This window comes from Spea bombifrons, chromosome 3, assembly GCF_027358695.1.
Source record: "Spea bombifrons isolate aSpeBom1 chromosome 3, aSpeBom1.2.pri, whole genome shotgun sequence".
Lineage (NCBI taxonomy): Eukaryota > Metazoa > Chordata > Amphibia > Anura > Pelobatidae > Spea > Spea bombifrons.
This window is the reverse complement of record NC_071089.1, coordinates 43321582-43342063: the sequence shown is the minus strand read 5'-3', so window position 1 is coordinate 43342063 and position 20482 is coordinate 43321582. Positions and strand designations below refer to the sequence as shown.

The 20482-nt window shown below is 43.4% G+C and overlaps 1 protein-coding gene across 1 annotated transcript in view; it reads right to left on the bottom strand.

Annotated features, from left to right (window-relative positions):
• Window positions 1-1724: 1724 nt before the first annotated feature.
• The window catches only part of NMBR (neuromedin B receptor), a 61471-nt gene continuing 42713 nt past the window's right edge, over window positions 1725-20482 (bottom strand). Inside the window, exons 3-4 of the mRNA XM_053460265.1 lie at window positions 12025-12373; window positions 1725-2123 (exon numbers count right to left, since the gene is read on the bottom strand). Of these exons, the coding sequence (XP_053316240.1) occupies window positions 1725-2123; window positions 12025-12373 (748 nt within the window). The remainder of the gene's footprint in view (window positions 2124-12024; window positions 12374-20482) is intronic.

The following is a 20482-nucleotide window of genomic DNA, read 5'->3' as shown; positions in this document are numbered from 1 at the left end:
TTATTTTCGCATGGGAAATATATTTATTACTCATTTCTGAGTTAATTTAATCAATATTAACAAACAACGTGTACATAAGAATACATCATCATGAATGGCATTCCTAAAAATACTTTTTTTTACTATAGAAACAATGGGCACATGCATGGTAACTTGAAATGTCTTAGGTTGACTAGGAATACATAAGAAATAAGCCTCTCCTAGTATGATCACTCTGTTAATCATGGTGTTCTCATGATATATATGAGAAATTGATATGGTCCATGTTCATAAGACATATTCACACTGAACTTAACACACTGATAACTTTACATGCTTTCATTTTGCAGAATAAAATAATTCTGCAGGAATAATAGGAAGATATTTAGATTTTACAAAGACACGTATCAAACAATATCATATTACAGATACTTATTTTGCCTGATGTAAGAAAGTATTCTCTTTTAAATGTATAGTTATGTGACGTTTCTGTAAAGATAACTCCACTCAATACCCCGCATGCTAGACTGTAAGGAAAATTCATTATTTACTGTTTAACTGCTTCAAATGTGCCAGAAATAGACCTGTAACATGAAATGTAGCAATCACAGAGCTGGACTTGCCTTTTTGTCCAAATTACATCATTGCACAGGCTACAGTCTTTTTATTTTACATTTTACATATGTACAAATATAAAATCTGCAAGAAGTTATTGGAACTTACCAGAAAATGATATTTGTAAAATATGTTTATCTATTTCTAGGTTCTAAATTATAGGATAGCCCACAACCATTTTTACACCATAATCAATTGGGACAATAATCAAAGGTCAATGATATATACAGCTGACAAATGTGGGCAATGCAATTAGGAGACATGAAATAAAAATATGAGAATTTAATTTGATATTCAACAAACTATCTACCAAGCTTGTGATTTAAGCGTATTAATGAAATGTAGCAGCTATTTTAACCAGAGGAACATACTCCTCAAAACAAAACATGTCAATAAAACCATATGAGTAGTGCAACATCAATTGTTTTTGGCATGTTTGTAATTTTACTATGAAATATTTCAAAGTAGCAATGCTTTACACTTGGTTTGCTGTGGTACCTTATATAATGCTGCTGATGTTTTATCATGGAATAACCATTAAAACTTTTACACCTTTGTTTGTTGATACAAATTAATGCTCTTCATTCTAAAGCATCAGCAGCCTATAAAGATACCTTTCAAAATGACAAGGGTGAATTTACCTGGTTATGTTAATGTGTGTGGTTATGTTAGTGTGCGTGTATAATGCGAATGTCTGGATATGTTAGTTTGTGTTTCTTGGTGTCTATGCTAGCATAACAGAAAGCTAGTGTCCTTTCTGAGAACAGCCAATGGAACCACCACTCGTTATAAAGTAAAGAAAAAACTAGTGCACCCATACTACGGGATTTTCGAAGAGGCAATGTAGAGTATGTAAAAAAATATTAAAAATAAAAAGTTGTTAGTAATTGGATTTTAAAAATCTTAGGGGGATACATACAGTATCTTATATGGTGTATATAGATATAATATAAAACCAATTATATTTCATGCCTCCATTTCAATCTGTAATGTAAGTTTCTACCTCAATTGTTCCATTTAAGTGAATATTTGGTGATAACTAAATTATTTGGCAGTCTTCGTACCAATTTTCAATGATCGTTATTATATTTTATCACCTGGATATGATTCCAGTCATATTTCATTTTAATTCACAATGATACTTCTTGATGACTATGACCATTCAGGAAAGAGGTGCTGGTCACTGTGTTCCTTATATTGCTTTTCAGAGAAGTCATTCGGATAGCAGAGGAATTCAAGGTGTAACTGGTCAATCTCTCATGCTGTTTCTTCCTCCGGCAGAAGAGTTGGCTATTAAAGTGTCTCCTAAAACTCTGACTAAGCAAGTAAAGTGCAAAAGGATTTACACATGAGTTTGAAAAACTCAAAACTCTTGCTACTAATGTGATGATCATATGCCCCAAAGATGGATCAATTTCCTTGTAGTTAAAGGAACGATACATGTACAAAACATGATTAGGAAACCAGCAGAGAGCAAAGCATCCAACAAACACCAATACAATTTTAGCCAGGCGCTTTCGGGTCTCCATCTGCAGGAATAAGAACAGTAGAAAGTATTATTCTTAATGCAATGTATGCTCATTATTTAGCACATTTTTTTCAAATTGTGAATACTGTGCTGTGATGATGTCCTTTTTACTTAAGTACCTGGAAAATGGAGCTGATGTCTGGGAGAAGTGGACGAAGAAAGAAGGCATATAGAAGAATGAAGACAGAAGAACAAGAAGAGGCAAGAGGGGAAAAGGAGACAGGGACACGGAAGCAGTCAGTGGAGAAAGTAAGGAGACAATGAGAGAGAGGGTGTGAGAGAGAGCATGAAAGAGTGTGAGAGAGCATGAGAGGAAGAGTGTGAAAGAGTGTGAATAAGAGTGAGTAGCAACTAATTTTGTTTCTGAATGGGAAAATTTGGGTATAATCCCTCTCCTCGGGGTGTAAGGTCCTCCAAGTATCTATGAGTTGATTGAAATTAAGGTGTTTGAGGACTTTGCGAATAATAGAGTACGGGAGATGCGACCTACCAGAGGAAGTATCCACCAGAGGGTCGAATACCATATTGAAGTCCCCACCCAGTATAGTAACCCCCTCCTGGAAGTGCGCCAGTTTATTAAGTATCGAAATGATGTAACGGCCCTGCGATTTATTAGGGGCATAGAGATTCGCCAGGGTGACCTTCTGGGAGCCAACATAACCTTTGACAAATATGCAGCGCCCATTCGTCTAAGAGTTGAAAGCGGACTACCTTATGTATAAGGAGAGCCACACCTTTAGTTCTCGAGGAAGGGGAGCTAGAGAAGAAAGAGTGAGAAAAGTTCCTATCCAAGAGTCTATATTCATTGCCCTGTTTAAAATGGGTCTCCTGAATAAAAGCAATGTGAGATTTAGAAGAACGGAGAAAGGAGCAAAGTTTTTTGAACGTTGCTCCGGTTTATTTAAGCCCCTTATATTAAGCGTCACAAAGTGTAAGTGGTTAGATGACATAGTTGGAGCTGGTCTAGTACAGAATTAGGGTAATGAGCCACCACAGGTCAAACAAACCAAGAACGAAAAACAATAAAATACAACAATAAAATAAACATATGTGTGAAGTGCAGATAGGCCATAGAATCACCTATCATGGCGACACGAAGTGTCGACAACGTATGAGCCGAGGGACTACAGAGAGTCCCAAAATCACTGTCCACAGGAGGACAGGGGATCTTGGGGGAGGAAGGCCCACCAAAGCGGTTAGGAAGGAAAGGCAGGCAAGGAGGGGAGAAAACGGGAGAATAGGAAAGAGCAAGGAAAGGGAAAAGGGCCTCTGCTTCTGCACCACCGTCCGAGAGGGCAGAAAAAAAGGGGGAAGGCCCCCGCCATTCACAGGGGATGAGGAAGAGGGACAAGCAATCCCTCACTACCCTAAAAGGGGATGCGTAAGGCGCCGTAGGGGGGAGAGGACACACACATATGGTAAAAAGAGTCACAAAATCGCAAAAATAAAACGGTCAGAAGGGAGAAAGGAAAAAGGGGGTAAGAAGGGGAAAAGGGCGACAGACCGAGGGCAATATAAATGTTGAAAGCCCCGAAACGAGGGGCACTGCGATCCCGCGATCGAGACCAGCCCAGCAGGGCAATATTTACAGGGCCATCGGGTGATCAACTCCGTATGTGTGCGTGTCGTGTGTGTCGAGTGTGTGAGGAGCAAGGAGTGCTGGGCAGAAGCGGCCGACCATGAGGGAGCCGCTGCCAAACATGTCACTGGTAAATCGTGTAGAATGTGTAGTGTATGCGAAACATAAAACGAGAGCAGTAAAACCGCCGTGTAACGAAAAATAGCGAAAAACAATAGAATAAAGGCCGAAAAACAAAATACCCGATCGAGGGCGAGAGCCCCAGTCCATGAAGACAGCCGAGGAAAAGCAAAGTTCAACGGGAGGAGAGTCACAAACACTCACAAGCGGAAAAGTCCCAAGGTGAAGATCAGGGCCTCCAAAACACTGAGGAAAGAAGAGGTTCAGCCGGTATCTTCAGGAGCCACAGGGTTGCGACGGGTCCTCTTTCTCCGGTTGGAGTGCAGGATCCAGGAGGAGGCCGGATCTGACAAAGGTGGCAAAGACGCGGGAGCTTCTTCCCAATCGGGAACCTCCACAGCAGGTAGGCGTAGATCCTCCAGAAAGAACTTCAACTCGCCCGGGTGTCGCAGGGTGAAGGTGTCGCCATTCCGTCGTGCGATCAGCATAAACGGAAAGCCCCACTGATAGGGAACGTCAGCCTCCCGGAGCGCTGCTGTGATGGGCTGCAGCGCCCTACGCTTCTGGAGAGTAAGTGGAGAGAGGTCCTGGTAGACAGAGAGCTTTTCCCCTTCATATTCCACAGCGCCAGCGGTGCGACAAGCCTTCAACACCGCCTCCTTGACCGAGTATTCGTGGAAACAGCACACCACGTCTCTCGGAGAGGAAGATGGAGAACCCTTCGGTCATAGAGCACGGTGGGCCCTGTTGAACTGGATAGGCGCATCATCTGGCAGTTTGAGGAACGAGTTGAACACCGACTGCAGCGCCTTGAGAGCCTCTTGCCAGGATGGTCCAGCCGCCAACGAAGGTAGGTAGCTCGCATCTTGGTCACGAAGGCCATCTTCCGAGCATTCACTGATTTGGCTAGCAGGAGACGGCGCCATCTTGGGCTCTGAGTCCCGGGAGTCTTGGTCGGGCGGACCGTGGAAATAGGACCGGACAGAGGGATTAGACGGTCTGTCCCGCGTCCCAGAGGATCGTGGGGTGCTCCCCACACAGCTAGTTTTCCTCATCGGCCGGGTGAAGCGAAAAAAAACAGGCGGAAAAGTCGGACGGTGAGCAGAGCTAGCGGCTTAAGCGGCCATCTTCGTTGAACGCCAACTCCGCCCCCTCGTGAGTGGACACATTTATCTCTTAGGGCCCCCTAGTGTGATGGAGGGCTGGCTTTAATATTGATTGGACCCTGTGCAAGCATTTGCTTGGGCCCCCCACACTCCCTGGCATACAATCACGCCCATCACTCCAACATAAAACACCCCACAACAAAACAAAATGAGTTGCAGCACTGACTCTACAGATTAGGAGGAGACTGCCAGAGTCGGTAGTCTTCCTTCCTTCTGACCTTAATGTAGCTCCGAGTGAAATGTCCTCACACAACACACATAGGGCAGGGGAGGAGCACAATACTACAGTCTTATGAAAAAGAAAGTACACTCTCTTTGAATTCTAGGGTTCTTTAAGTTCTTTGAAGCCACAGTTCATGCCAGACTCTGGATCTGTCTATTGGATTTACCTATATATCAATAAGAGGGGCGCAAAGAGGGGTTCAAAAAAATATATATGTTTAGTGAATTATCTAATGCACTCACAAAAATAACTTCATAGGGAGGCTCATTAAAAGAAACTCTTTTCTTTTTAAGGTCTGCAATGTAAGTGAGAAACCACAGATGGTGCAGTATGTTTACGTAAATATTTAATATAAAAAGCGGAACAACTTACAAACAAGTTGGCTTCATTGATGATGTCTTAATCATAATCAATCAAAATTAATACAATTTGAAATTTACCTCTAACATAAATAAAGAACAGATTGACTTTTTGGATCTCACATTAACCGGTGTGATAAAATTAGCTCTAAAACTTTTTTTAAACCCACCGATGGGAATGGCTTTATTGATTACTCAAGTCGCCATCATCCACAATGGTTGAAAAATATCCCTAATGGTCAATAAGTGAGAATTCGTAGGAACTGCACTCAGGATACAGATTTTTTCTCTCAAAGTCAGCATTTAATTAAAAACAATTGAAGAGAGGAATTACCCCAAGGAGTTATTAACTGATAGTCTGACAGAAATTAGAGACATCAATAGAGAAGATCTGCTACATAATAATAAGTTACAAAAGAATTTTGCTTTTCTTACACAATACAATGACAGAGCATTTAACATTAGAAAGGCTATTACAAAATGCTGGCCAATACTACAAGGGGACAGTATTTTACAAAATCATCTTCCAGAAGAACCCAAAGTTCCCCCAGTGCACTCCCAAGGATAAAAACCGGAGAAGAACATTTTCTATCACACAGGCCTCCTGGTTTCTATTGTCGTGATATGCAAATTTTGCAAAACGTGTCATTTACAAAAAAATTACCTCATTCAAATGTACGATTACGAAAAAAGAGGGTTTTTTTATACATTTTATACATTGTAAATGAAAAAAATATTATCTATCTTTTAGAGTGTAAATGTGGAATCCAATATATTGGACGTCAAGAGAACTGAAAATACGAGGCCTAGAACATCTGGGAGGAATAAGGAACAATAATATGAAACATAGTGTTCCTAGACACTGTAATAATTGTACAATGTTCTCCTCCCCAGATTTTAAAATGATAGGGATTGACGTAGTATCCCCACATTGGCGTGGTGGAGACATAAAAGAAATGCTGTCCAAAAAAGAAACAGAATGGATTTATGTTTTTAATTTAATGTTGAATATATTAACATTTATTTATTAACATCTATTTATTAAATTTCCCACACACATATACATATTTATTTTTCATTATTTATCTTTTAGTATATATATATATATATATATATATATATATACACATTATTTATTTTTGTATATATATTTATTCATTTTTTATAACTATTACATATATACCGTATTGGCTCAAATATAGGCCGCACTTTTTTCCCCCACTTTAAGTCTTTAAAGTGGGGGTGTGGCCTATATTCGGGGTCTAGCGCCCGACGCCCGGGACATGCAGTCCCGGGCGCCGGGCAGGCAGCGGGGTTAGGATACAGATCCCCCGCAGCAGTGCAGGGGACCTGCATCCTACTCCCCGATACGCTCAGACAGCCTCCCCTGCCAGCACTTCCCACGGGTGGACTTACCGGAGCAGACTCCCGGGTGTCTTGCGGGGCCGACGGGGGACGTCTACGCAATACGCGTATACAACTTCCGGTGCCGGCACCGGAAGTTGTATTGCGTAGATGTCCCCCTCCGGCCCCGCAAGACACCCGGGAGTCTGCTCCGGTAAGTCGGGGGGGGGGCAGAGGAGGACAGTGGTAGCATATCTCGGGGAGGGAGGACAGTGGCAGCATATCTCGGGGAGGGAGGACAGTGGCAGCATATCTCGGGGAGGGAGGACAGTGGCAGCGTATCTCGGGGAGGGAGGACAGTGGCAGCATATCTCGGGGGGGCAGAGTGGCAGCATGTTTATTTTGGTGCATTTTTAAAGAAAAAAACTTTTTCTTTAAAAAAGTACCAAACTTTTAGGGTGCGGCCTATATACGGGGGCGGCCTATATCCGAGCCAATACGGTATATATACCGTATTTGCTCGATTATAAGACAAGGTTTTTTTCAGAGCAAATGCTCTGAAAAATACCCCTCGTCTTCTAATCGGGGTCGTCTTCTAATCAGACCTCAAATAGAGGTCTGATTAGGAGACTAAGATCCAGATCCCCCGCACAAGCTGCAGGGGACCTGGATCCTCCTGTCTCACCCCCCCCCCCCATCATACACACTTACCGGTGCTTCCTGCTGTGTTGCCGGGGCAGCGGGTTGACGTCTACGCGATCCGCGTAGACAACGTCCGCTGCAGCCGGAAGGTGGTGTGGCCAGCAGCGGGGGTTGTCTGCGTCCGTCGCGTAGACCTTCCCCGACTGTCAGAGATCAGAGCTCCCCGCATCGGTGCGGGGAACTCTGATCTCCGACAGCCGGGGAAAGTATACGCGACGGACGCATACAAACCCCCACTGCCAACTCCACCTCCTTTCGGCTGCAGCGGAAGGCGACGTCAACCCGCTGCCCCGGCTGGAAGCACCGGTAAGAGAGGGGTGAGAGGGGTGAGAGAGAGAGAGAGTGTGTGTGTTAGTGAAATGGGGGTATAGGGTGTGTGTGTCTGTTAAATGGGGGCATAGGGCATTTCTGGAATGGCGTTAAGGGGGCATTTAATAGAGCACTCTGCCTCCTGAAATGCCTTATACCTCCCTATATGGCACTCTGCCCCATAATTTGCCTTTTAACCCCCTAAATGCCAGAGTGGCATATAGGGGTATAAGGCATTTCTGGAGGCAGAGTGCTCTATACAATGCCTTTTAACTCCCTTAATGCCACTCTGCCTCCTGAAATGCCTTATACCTCCCTATATGCCACTCTGCCCCATAATATGCATTTTAACCCCCTAAATGCCAGAATGGGATATAGGGGTATAAGGCATTTCTGGAGGCAGAGTGGCACATAGGGGGTCAAAAGGCATACCATGGGGCACAGTGGCATATAGAGGGTTAAAAGGCATATCATGGGCCACAGTGCCATATTGGAGTGGCAAGCCTGGGGGCAGATGTGCGTAACTGGGGGACAGGTTGGAAAATACAAGAAATAAGAAATCATAGCTTTTATTAAAAAAAATAGTTTACATGAATTAACATTTACTGGTAAAACTTTTTTCCTTTGGGGTTGTCTTATATTCAGGCTTTTTCTTTTTTTCCTAAGTTAATATTCAGATTTTGGGGGGTCGTCTTATAATCAGGGTCGTCTTATAATCGAGCAAATACGGTAATTTAGCTAGCTAAAATGAATTAAAATATTATTAATTATAATTAACACACTATTAGTCGTCTACACTAGTATACTATGATTGATATTTAATATTTATACCTAGATTGTAAGTTCCGGCGGGAACAGGGCCCTTCATTCCTCTTGTATCTGTATGTCAAATGCTGTATTGTACTTGTCGTCTAACAATTTCTTCTTTGTACAGCGCTGCGTAATCTGTCAGCGCTTTATAAATAAAGTACTACACAGTTGACAGTTTCACAGAAGCACTGAAAAAATCCTACCTCAGTACACTGAGTACACTGTAAGAAATGGCAGGCTGAGACTATTACCGGTCTCACACAGAACAATCTCTCCTCTATCTGTAATGCTCTGATGTAGCAAATCAGTGTTGCAAAAGCAGTCACAGCAAAAATGAATAGATCTCATGTAAGCTCTTCTCTTATATAGACTGTTTCCTACTTAAAAAAAATGCAGCACAGACATTGGACGAGCCATCAGCATGATGCCACAAGAATTGATTGGACCAACCAAGATCAGCTCACTCAATGTCCCTCCTCTTCTTTGTTTTCACACCGCGTCCACCAATTTTTCAAAGACAAACACGAAGAAACAAAGAATCTTCTTTTTGTGTATCTTCGTCTTTGTGTATGTTTTGCTGCAGTCATGTTCGTTTCTTCGTTATTCGGTTTGAACAACAAAAACGCACTATTCATGTTCATTTTCCTGTTGTTCCTTAAAAATGTTTAAACTTGGAGGGACATACTTGTCCATCGAGTCTGTGAGGTGTAGCACAAAAGGGCCATGCTAACCGAAGGAGAGATGCAGGAGTTGAAAATGGAAATTCCCAACATCAGTGTCCAATCCCTTGAACCCAAGCAGAGTAGCTGTACTGGATCCACCAGAGCATCAGCCATTTGTGAAGTAGCCCTTGATACTTTAGTGGGTACTAGTACCATCCCAGCTCCCAGAGTCAGAATAGGGCCTCTGAAATGGTCAAAGTCTTGAGACACTGCCACTGCCTCCTAGTACTAATCCTCCATCTTAATGGGACCAGAAAGCTGTTATATGGCCAGGACTCTTCTTAGTGGTCCAGTAGTTGCTTTCATGCCTGCCCACTAGTGACCAAAGCAAGAGGGTTTTCTGTGTGGCAACAGGCAACATACTCAAACCCAAGTGTTTGATGAGTCTGCCAATGCCAGACCTGGTATTGTGCCCTACCCTGTACCTCAATGCCCTTTCTTATTCTGAGGAATTAATTCTTATTTTTTTCTAATATTAGAGGTTCAGTCATGTAGATGAATGTGTCTGCCAGTGCATGGCCTGCCACGTGCCCTGCTGGGTGTCCCAATGCCCCACCTTACTCTAGGGGACCAATTCTATTTTTTCTAAACAATGGAATGGCATAAGTCTTGTGGCTGGGTGTGTCTATCTACCAGTGCCTGCCCACTCACATCAATGTCCTCCCTGACTCTGGTGGATCAATTCTTTTTTTTCCTAATATAGAGGGTTCAGTCTGTATACCAGTGCCTGCCATGCCTCTGCTGCTGTGACTCAATCTCCTTCCTTCCTCTAAAGGATCCTTCAGATATTTCTATGATTTTGTGTGCGATTTCCCAAACCTTGGGGCTTGATCTGTCTATCTGCCGGCATCATGTCTACCCAGTGCCCTACTACTATTACTGCTGCTACTGTCTTATCACCTTCCTGAGGGATGAATTCATGAAAATAGTTGCTGCTGGATGTGTGTATCCATTGGTGCGATGCTGCTGTTGCTGGTGGAGGTGGTCCTTCAGTGAAAACGCGAGTCTGGATCTCTTTCTAAATCACGAGATGGTGCTGCTGCTGTAGGTGAAAGGTAAGTTCAGAAGGTGTCAGTGTCCTCCCCTTTGGGAACTCCCCCTAAATGCCATTCTGAATCAAAAAAGACCCCCAAAAATTCATCTGAATCACTAAGTTTGTTGCTGTCACAGTTTGTTGCTGTCACGGTAACCCCCTGAGGCTGAGGATACATGGGGGTATGTTTGAGCTTGGGATGGGGCACTGATGGATTCTTGGGGAGTCTCCTTACCTGCATGTCCAGTATCCTCCTATGTCTAAGTCACTCTGTGCTCATCTAGGAACCGCAGCGATGCCCGGCAACAATTGGAACTGCGTCACTACAGACACCCTTTGTCCCACCACGTTGCTCTTTTGACAATACATTGATTGAGATTACATCTTTAGGAACCAGGTTTACCCAGCCACCGAAATGGAACTCTGGCCTGGCTACCCTGCGGACTATTCCCTAGATTGACACTGCTCCCTTGGGATCACCCCTACATAGTGACTCTTTGTTGGGTGGGCATTACTGGCCATAGAACTGTATGGCGGTGCCTGGTCTGGTGATTGAAAAGATACTCCTAATCCTAATATTTTTTTTATATTGTGATAGAATGACCTGTCAGACAGGGCTCCCAAGATACTGCTGTACCAGCAACAGGCTCTAATCACCTGGAACTAAAATCGGACAGCCTGTTCCAATAACCATGTATTCAGTCCATGAATATATTATGGGACATTTTTTGGCCCCATCAGGTGAAGCTTCCCGAGTCATTGCGCACTTTGTTATCCTGTTCCCCCACTCCTTGTTTTGTTTTACTGTTATTGCTTCTTTTGGGTTTCCCCGACCCCGGACCATATCTCAAGCCGCAACCCCTCCAGTGCAACCTTAGCTAAACCACCGCGCCCCTTATTGAGTAGTGTAAAGATACCACCCCAAGATACTCAGAGATAGCTCCAGTCTGGTTGCCAAATAAAGATAGCACGGGTAGGAACTCCATTGTATAAACAAACCCCATTAATAAGATTGCTGCCAGGGGAGATTTGATAACTAAGGGGTATTAAGGTTGAGTTGTATACTGGCATCTGTTTATCTACGCAATTCTGTGGAACTATAAGGCTATGTTTTACAACAATAAAATGTTCAATTTGTTCTTCACAATGATGGTGGTCATTACTACTTTTGTGATCTGAGACAAAAATCCATCTATTAGCCTTCTGAGGCCAGAGGTTATCCTGAGGGACAGGCAAAAGGTAAATAGGGTATCCATCGCCCTAACTAAGCAACTTGTTACATGTATACATTTCTGTGCTGTCCTCAATAAACTGAGTTCTGTTTGTGTCCTACACTAACTCTCGGCTAGTGCTTGGGTGAATATAAAGGGTTAATCCTTTGAGCAATTGAGCTTTAAGCGGCAAGGGAGATCTCTACGCCGGAGCTATTCAGTTGGGGTACGGGTCTCCATCACAGTTGCCTGAAAATGAATGCAGCACAAAAACTAAAGAAAATGTCATCCAAATCAATACTATATCATTAGAAAATGACTCACCTGTCGTTTGGAATGTTCACTGAATTCTCCTGGAATATTGTGGGCACTCTTAATGAGAGTCCTTGCTATATGATAGTAGTAAATACTAATTATAGTAAGTGGAACAAGGTAATAGACTAGAAAAATAAGCACAGAATGGATCTTAGGATGCAACTCATCATATAGTGGGTAAGGTATACAGGCTGTGAAGCTGACATTGTCTGTTGCGTTGATGTGGGCCACTTCAGAAAACACTGCTTCTGGAACTGCTAAAAGCACTGAAATAATCCAAATAGCTGTAGCTTTTACACACGTCCACAGAACAGCACTTGATGTTTGGATGTCCATTGGCTTTACTATAGCTTTATATCTGAAACAATAAAAAAAAACAGTCAAGATTGTAAGATTACATACTAAGAAATGTAACATTATTAAATACTAATATTCACCCAAGTTATCATTAATCTGGTTATCTGTGTTACATAGTGTAAGAAATAATTTTTATACTTTTATTTTGTTCTGTACATTTTAGGCCTGAATGCAACTTGAGTGTAAGGAACATATGTTATCAATTATGTGACGTAGCTTAGAGGGTCTTCTGTGGAATGCCAGTAGGATTCCTTAACGTATACCCTAACCAAATGTAAAGGGGTATAAATAGGCATGGTTACAAGGACAAGGTCTCTTTCTACGCTCTTTCACCTTCATCTCACCAAGAATACTGAGCCTACAGTACCAAATAACACCATTTGTTCCAGCAACCAGTACGGTATGTATTGATACTTTGTAATCGAATAGAGGCTGTGGTCTTGATTGCTGTTTGGTCACTGGAGAAGTTTAGATATTCAAGACAAAGAATAATCTAACAAGTAGTCAAAAACGTTGATCTTTAAGAGCATTTTTAGTAACCTTTTGTATAAAAGTGAGAGTGCATTTATGACATGTGGTGTACTGGGCTGGCCTCTAAGAGTTCCAGCAATTAAATATATTTAATATATGAGATTTCAAAAATGGCATAAAATTTTTAAGAAGTTTAAAAAAAAGAGTCACAATATTACAGTGTAGCATATTTGGCAGCAGCGAAAATTAGCAAAATAGAGGTAAGTTTTTAAAGGTATATGAAAAAACCCTGGAAATGTTGAATAAAAATTTTTCTTCAATTAGTATTTAGATTTTTTATGCTGAATTGCATGCTTTAAATTAGTAGTATATAGACATATGAAAGTGGCGATGGGAGTCTAAAACATTGATCATTTTTAATAGGGGATTCAAGGATATACATATTAGACTTGAGTATTTGTATTCGGGCGAACATGAAAACGAACACGGGAGCGGAAATCCGTAGGTTTGCTGTCAGGAGTTAAAGGGCCGTGCGAGCGATTTTTATTGGTTAATTCTAGAGGAGGCCCCTGCCGGCGACCAATAAAGCGTTCTTATGGCCCTTTAACTCCTGACGGCGAACCTACGGATTTTCAATCCTGTTAATCCCTGCGATGCTACCGCTTTCATCACCCTCATCATCATTCTAGCTCATGAATGACAGATCTGTCCATTATACAGATTAAGAAAAATGTTTACACTTATTGAGGGTGTAGTGACGAATGATAGCAGGGATCAGGCTGTTTTAACAGCAATAAAGCCAACTCATCTTAAAATGAAATGTTAGCTGGAAGTATGCAGACACTTTTTTCAAGCAATTGTTGCCACACAGCAGCCATATTTGGCTGTCTGCTTTAAACATATCTTCTCTGTAAATATTGGTGGTGCAGTGGCGTCTCCAGCTTTCAAATTTAGGGGGGCACATGGGGGGACAGGGACCAAAGTAGGGGGGCAATTATAAGACGCTACATATACACTACATATATAAATATGCTTTAGACATGCATTTTTTACTACATAATGTACTTATTACATAAAGTAAAGACCATGATCGAAATAGGATTTCAAAATAACAGCTGAACTGGCAGTTTTCATTCTTTAACCCTTTCAATCCCAGGGGTTTTTGGTACCTCAAAGCCCGGAGCAATTTTGCCATTTTTGCGCTATGTCAGTTCAGCCATTATTCTCTTTTCCTGTGAATAGTGTACTCATGTAAACTATATATTGTTTTTTCAAGGAGAGATAGAGCTTTCTTTTGATACCATAGTTGGATGATTAGCTGAAAATTTAGAATTAGAAATTTAGTAAAAACTAGCAAAAATTAGAAAAAAACACCTAATTTTTTTTAAAATGTTCCCTCTGAATCACAAAATTAGGTAAAGTGATGGAAAATCCCCTCCAAGTTTATCAATTCAGGTGTCCTGATTTCAGAAATACCTAATTTATATACATTTTCCATACTTTTCCCAGAACCAGGGAATATACTATAAGGTGTACAGGTGTGCTTATGGCTTAACGGGTTTGGAGGTTGTGAACAGGGGCAGGAGGCTTATACTGGGTAGATGTTATGCTAGGCAGGGGCGTGCTGGGCCGGGGGGCAGGGGGGCAATTGCCCCCCAGGCCGCCCGAAATCTAATCTAAACGGCCGCTGGGTGCTGATGCCGCCGGCCAGCGCTACTATAATATTTATTTTTTATTTAATAGTAGCGCCGGCTGGCGGCACCAGCACCCAGAGGCCGTGTGCGATGGCCGCCTGGTGATGGGAGCAGCGTGAGAGGTGAAAGGTGAGTGCGAGGGGGCGGAGCTTTCACCCCTCACGCTGCTCCCATCACTATGCGGCCATCAGATTGCTGGAAAACTGATCTAAACGGTAGATGCGTGCTGGTGCCGCCGTCCGGAGCTACTATAATACTTTTTTTTAAAATTTAATATGGAAAGCCGATCGGGCTTGGCATTTTAAATAAAAAAAAAAAAAAGTATTAAAGTAGCTCGGCTGGCGGCATCAGCACGCATCTGCCGTTTAGATCAGTTTTCCAGCAATCTGATGGTCGCATCGTGATGGGAGGAGCGTGAGGGGTGAAAGCTCCGCCCCCTCGCACTGCTGGAGCACCGGATGTCGTGACACTGGCATCCTGTTCACGTAGAAAACGCTCTGCTGCTATCAGAGGACGGAGGCCTAGACGAACCCCCCCCCCAAGTAGAAGAAGTAGAAGGTTAGTAAACCAATTAATATATTTTTACAAACTATATATTTTTTTGTATTCGTTAAAAACAAAAAAAATAGGTATGTGTGTTTATGTATGTGTGTCCGTGGGGGACAAACAACATAGTTCAGCTCCCCAGTGTCACCTCTGTCCCCAATCAGCCCCTCCCAGTATCACCTCTGTCCCCAATCAGCCCCTTCCAGTGTCACCTCTGCCCCAATAAGCCCCTTCCAGTGTCACCTCTGTCCCCTTTCAGCCCCAATGTCATTGCTGTCCCCATTCACCTCCCCAGTGTCACCTGTCCCCAATCAGCCCCTCCCAGTGCCCACTTTAGGGTATGATCCTGGTAGGGTACTAATATTAGCCTTTACAATTTTCCTGCTGCTGTGTACTATACTTCCCATAATCCTCAGCCAGTATCATGGGGAACATTTAACTGGCTGAGCATCAGGGGGACATTAGGTTTTGATTTTTTTTACCATCTTTTGTTGCTATTACATTTACTTATGTTGAATCATCTTTGTATTTTTATAATCAATATGCGTTAGAAAATCAGGAAAAGATGGGACTGTATTGTGGGCTGATTCGGTGGCACAATGGGCCACTTGACTTGCCTTGCCCCCCAGGACTTAGGCTGCCAGCCCTCCCCTGATGCTAGGGCAATGGGATATAAGGTTTTTTATTTTTTTTATATATTTTTATTATTTGTTAAATTCCACATTTTTACATTAGGTGATGGGACTGCAACTCTAATTTTAAACAAATAAAACAAAAACACCCACAAAGGTATATATTTCTATAAAGCAGACAATCCAGGCTATCCTATCAGGCGTATTTGGGCATTCTACATGCAGGTATTTGGCCACCAAACACTGTCAAAGGTGGCCACAGAAATGAGTTCCTGCACTTTTTTCACCAACACGTCTTAGTATTTTGTAGTATTGTTAGGATTTTTTGTACAGGGTATGTGTTACGGCAGAGAAATCTATCCTAAATTGTTCAGCCGCCTCTTCTGATTACGGAAATACCCCACATGCCTAGTTTATTTGTGGTTTTCTGGACATTACAGGGCATAAGTTGTAACGTGCCGGCATACTGGATCACAGGAGAACATGTTCCCATAAAAGTATACATTTTTGGAAAGCAGTCTACCAGAGTATTTCACCAGGAGCATTTGGACATTTTCCATGCAGCCATTTGGCCATCAATCACTGCCAAAGTCAGCCGTAGCAATAATTTCATGCGTGTTGCTTAGGATATTTTGCACATGGTGTACGTTATGGCAGAGAAATCCAGCCTAAAGTGTTCAGCCGGTGTGGTAGATCGTGTGGTAGATCATGAAGCACTCATCGATGCAGAGTCCTGGCAAAGAGGGGCAGGAAAGGCAGTGGTACCTGGAGTCCTTCCTTATACCCTTTTTGTAACAGACTCCATCTTTTCTGAGGCTTCTGTTTTGCACCAGTGGGGGGGTTGTACGAGGAAAATGCCTGCCGGTAAGACGCAAGACATTCTCATCCTGCACGTTAGGGATTGGCTTCTCAAAGAGGACATCCCTCAGGATTTTAAACTGGAACTCTAGGAAGGTGTAGATCTTCCCAGTGGCACATATGTGTTGTACATGGCAACGTGGGTGAGGTAAATTGCCCCCTTTTTTACTAGGTCTTGGTCTTACGCAGCACCAGGTACGGCTGCAGATACTGGTCAGAAAGAGCTACACTCCCCATGTAATCGGTGATGCACTGAGGCTTGAGCCCCTGTGCATGACCTTCCCCACGTACACTGACAGGTACCACCTTCTCGTTGTGTATAGTGGAGAGGATATACACATCCTTCCTGCCAGTGTACCTGAGGGCCAACAGCTCCTGACTGTGCATAGCACTGGTAGTGCCACGCCTCTGCTTTGGGTATGTTAGGTTTTTAGGATAACCCTTGCGGGTTATGTACGCTAATCGGGTAGAGCTCTACACGCTGCCCGGACTAAGCACAGGGGACACAGAAACACCGGTAAGTTGGGGGGGAGGATCCAGGTCCCCTGCATCTGTGTCCCCGGTGCTAAGTCTGGGCAACGTGTAGAGCTCTACCCGATTTGCGAATCGGGCAGAGCTCTACACGCTGCTCGGACTAAGCACCGGGGACTCAGAAGCACCGGTAAGTTGGCGGGGAGGATCCAGGTCCCCTGCATCTGTGTCCCCGGTGCATAGTCCGGGCAGCGTGTAGAGCTCTGCCCAGACTAAGCACCGGGGACGCAGATGCACCGGTAAATTGGGCGGGGGGGGCAGGAGGATCCAGGTCCCCTGCATCGCTGCGGGGGATCTGGATCTTAGTCTCATAGTCAGACCTATGTGAGGTCTGATTTTAAGACGACCCCGATTATAAGACGAGGGGTATTTTTCAGAGCATTTGCTCTGGAAAAAACCTTGTCTTATAATCGAGCAAATACGGTAATTAAGACAGAAGAACAGGCAAGAGAAGAAATGGAGCTTCAGTAAAGGAGACAGGGACATGGAAGTGGTCAGCAGAGACACATGAATTGATAAACTTGGAGGGGATTTTCCATCACTTTACCTAATTTTGTGAGGATTCAGAGGGAAATTTTTTTTAAAAAATTAGGTGTTTTTTTCTAAATTAGGCTAGTTTTTACTAAATTTCTCATTTAAAATTTTCAACTAATCATCCAGCTATGGTATCAAAAGAAAGCTCTATCTCTCCTTGAAAAACAATATATACCGTATTTGCTCGATTATAAGACGACCCCGATTATAAGACGACCCCCCAAAATCAAAATATTAATTTAGGAAAAAAACAAAAAGCCTGAATATAAGACGACCCTATAGGAAAAAAAGTTTTACCAGTAAATATTAATTCATGTAAATATATTTTTTAAATTTCCTTTTATTTGCCAACCTGCCCCCCCCCAGTTATGCCACTCTGCCCCCAGAAATGCTTTATACCCCCCCTATTTGCCACTCTGCCCCATGATATGCCTTATACCCCTATATGCCACTCTGGCATATAGGGGGTTAAAAGGCATATCATGGGGCTGAGTGGCATATAGGGGGTTAAAATGCATTTCTGGAGGTATATATGCATATCATGGGGCTGAGTGGCATATAGGGGGTTAAAATGCATTTCTGGAGGTCCAGAAATGCATTTTAACCCCCTATATGCCACTCAGCCCCATGATATGCCTTTTAACCCAGCATGTACTGGCTGCCTTGGCTTGATAGGAGTGTGATTGCTGCTAACAGCAATCACACTCCTATCAAGCCAAGGCAGCCAGTACATGCTGGAACCTGGGGATGATAGTTGTGGGATTACAGCCTCCCTATGCCATGCTACAACCCCCACCCCCCTTACACATCCATGCTATCACACACAAACACACATTCACAAACATTTAAATACTCATTCATTCCATTAATCACACATACTTCACACATTAATCACACATACTTACCCAAAAACCCTCCCCCACCCCCTTACCTGAACTGCAGATCTCTCACTCGAAGACTTCTGCAGGGGACCGGCTGTACCAGCAACTTCTCTGGCCCCGCCCCCAGAGGAGGGAGGGGGAGATAGAGTTCTGTGAGGAAGCTACAAGCTTCCTGTCCTCCTGCTTCTAACGGAAGAGACGCTGCTCGCGACCGGTAAGCAGCATGGCCCCAGCCATTTTTTGGGGGTCTGACTAGAAGACGACCCCGATTATAAGACGAGGGGTATTTTTCAGAGCATTTGCTCTGGAAAAAACCTCGTCTTATAATCGAGCAAATACGGTAGTTTACATGCGAACACTATTCACAGGAAAGCAGAATAATCACTGAACCAATATAGCGTAAAAATGGCAAAATACCAAAAACCCCTGGGATTGAAGGGGTTAATCACCTCGCTTTCCCATAACTCTATTCTCCACTTTTAACACCCTTCTCAGGCCCACAGCACCTCCCTTGCCCTCCAACTTCTCTGCCCAAGAGCTTGCCACCTGTGATGGGACAGACCTGTACCCCACTGGGTACTCCCGCCAATCGTTGCTTCCTCCTGCCAGGACACCAACAATTAACCCCTTCAATGCCAGGCTGAACCAGCGTTGTAGATAGAAGGGGGGACGTCGCTGCACTATGGCTATCCGAAGCTTAGCTACACACTGTAGCTATTGTCCTGAAAGGGACAATAAAGGATCATAGCAGCCCACCCCAATCATCAGGCAACACTCATGTTGAGGTGAAAACAGGACTCCTTTATTTAAACCAAATACAGAGCTATATATACACAAGTAAGAAAAGGGGCAAGACAAATATCACATGATCCAATTACCATGTTAGGAAGGAAGTAATTAGATCAAATCCTGCAACACAATATCCAGGGATAGGACAGAATGACATAAGGCATAAATAATTAGATTAATTGGGGACGTAGACATGGAACGATGATAGACATATAATTGGCTTGGGACAGTCAATGGCTAGGACACAGAGATAACAGGAGCTCACAGGATTAACAGCTACCTGTTGTGTAATTGATAATTAGGTGTACAGCAGTGACACCTAGTCATATCTACAAGGGGTCTTAAGACAAGGGCTAACTCACACAATAACAACGGAAACATTTCACATCTATAACATCAACAACGGAAAGACAATCAGCCTTCTTCCTACAACAGGATGTCCAGCTGACATTACAGTTTTGAGACTCCGAGTAGTAAAACATGGAGAAAATCAGTAGAAACTGACCCCCTGTGTCCACACACAGAAGTCTCTACAAGGCCTGGGCCCATAGTTGATAGGGAGGAGGCTGGCTCTCAGGCCTCTCCAGGGGCCCCAGTGATGGAGGGTTCTGTCTCACCACCTACTTCAAAAACAAAATTGACACCATCAGGGACAACATCCTCCCCCATAGTGTCAATCATATGGTATCTCAACCTCCCTCCTCACCTCAATCCATCCTCACCTGCTTCAGCCCAGTTACACCCTTTAAGGTTTCCTAGGTCCTGTTGTCCTCCCACCTCACCACCTTTCCCCTCGACCCTGAACCTTCACATTTCCTACCCCCCCCTCTTTAGTGTCCTTACCCCAACCCTAACCCACATATTTTATCTCTCCTTTTCCTCTGGTGTATTCCCATCCTCATTCAAACATCATCTCCCCAATACTAAAGAAATCTTCCCTTGATCCCACATCCATTGCAACTCCCTACTAACCGGTCTCCCGCCTTTCACCACTTAAATCCATCCTCAACACTGCAGCCAGATTATTTTTTCTCTGCCGCGGTTCCTCATCCGCTGCTCCACTATGCCAATCACTTAATTGGCTCCCCATACCCATCAGAATCAAATTCAAACTTCTGACCCTGGCCTCTAGAGCCCTCAACAACTCTACACCCCCTTACATCTCTATCCTCCA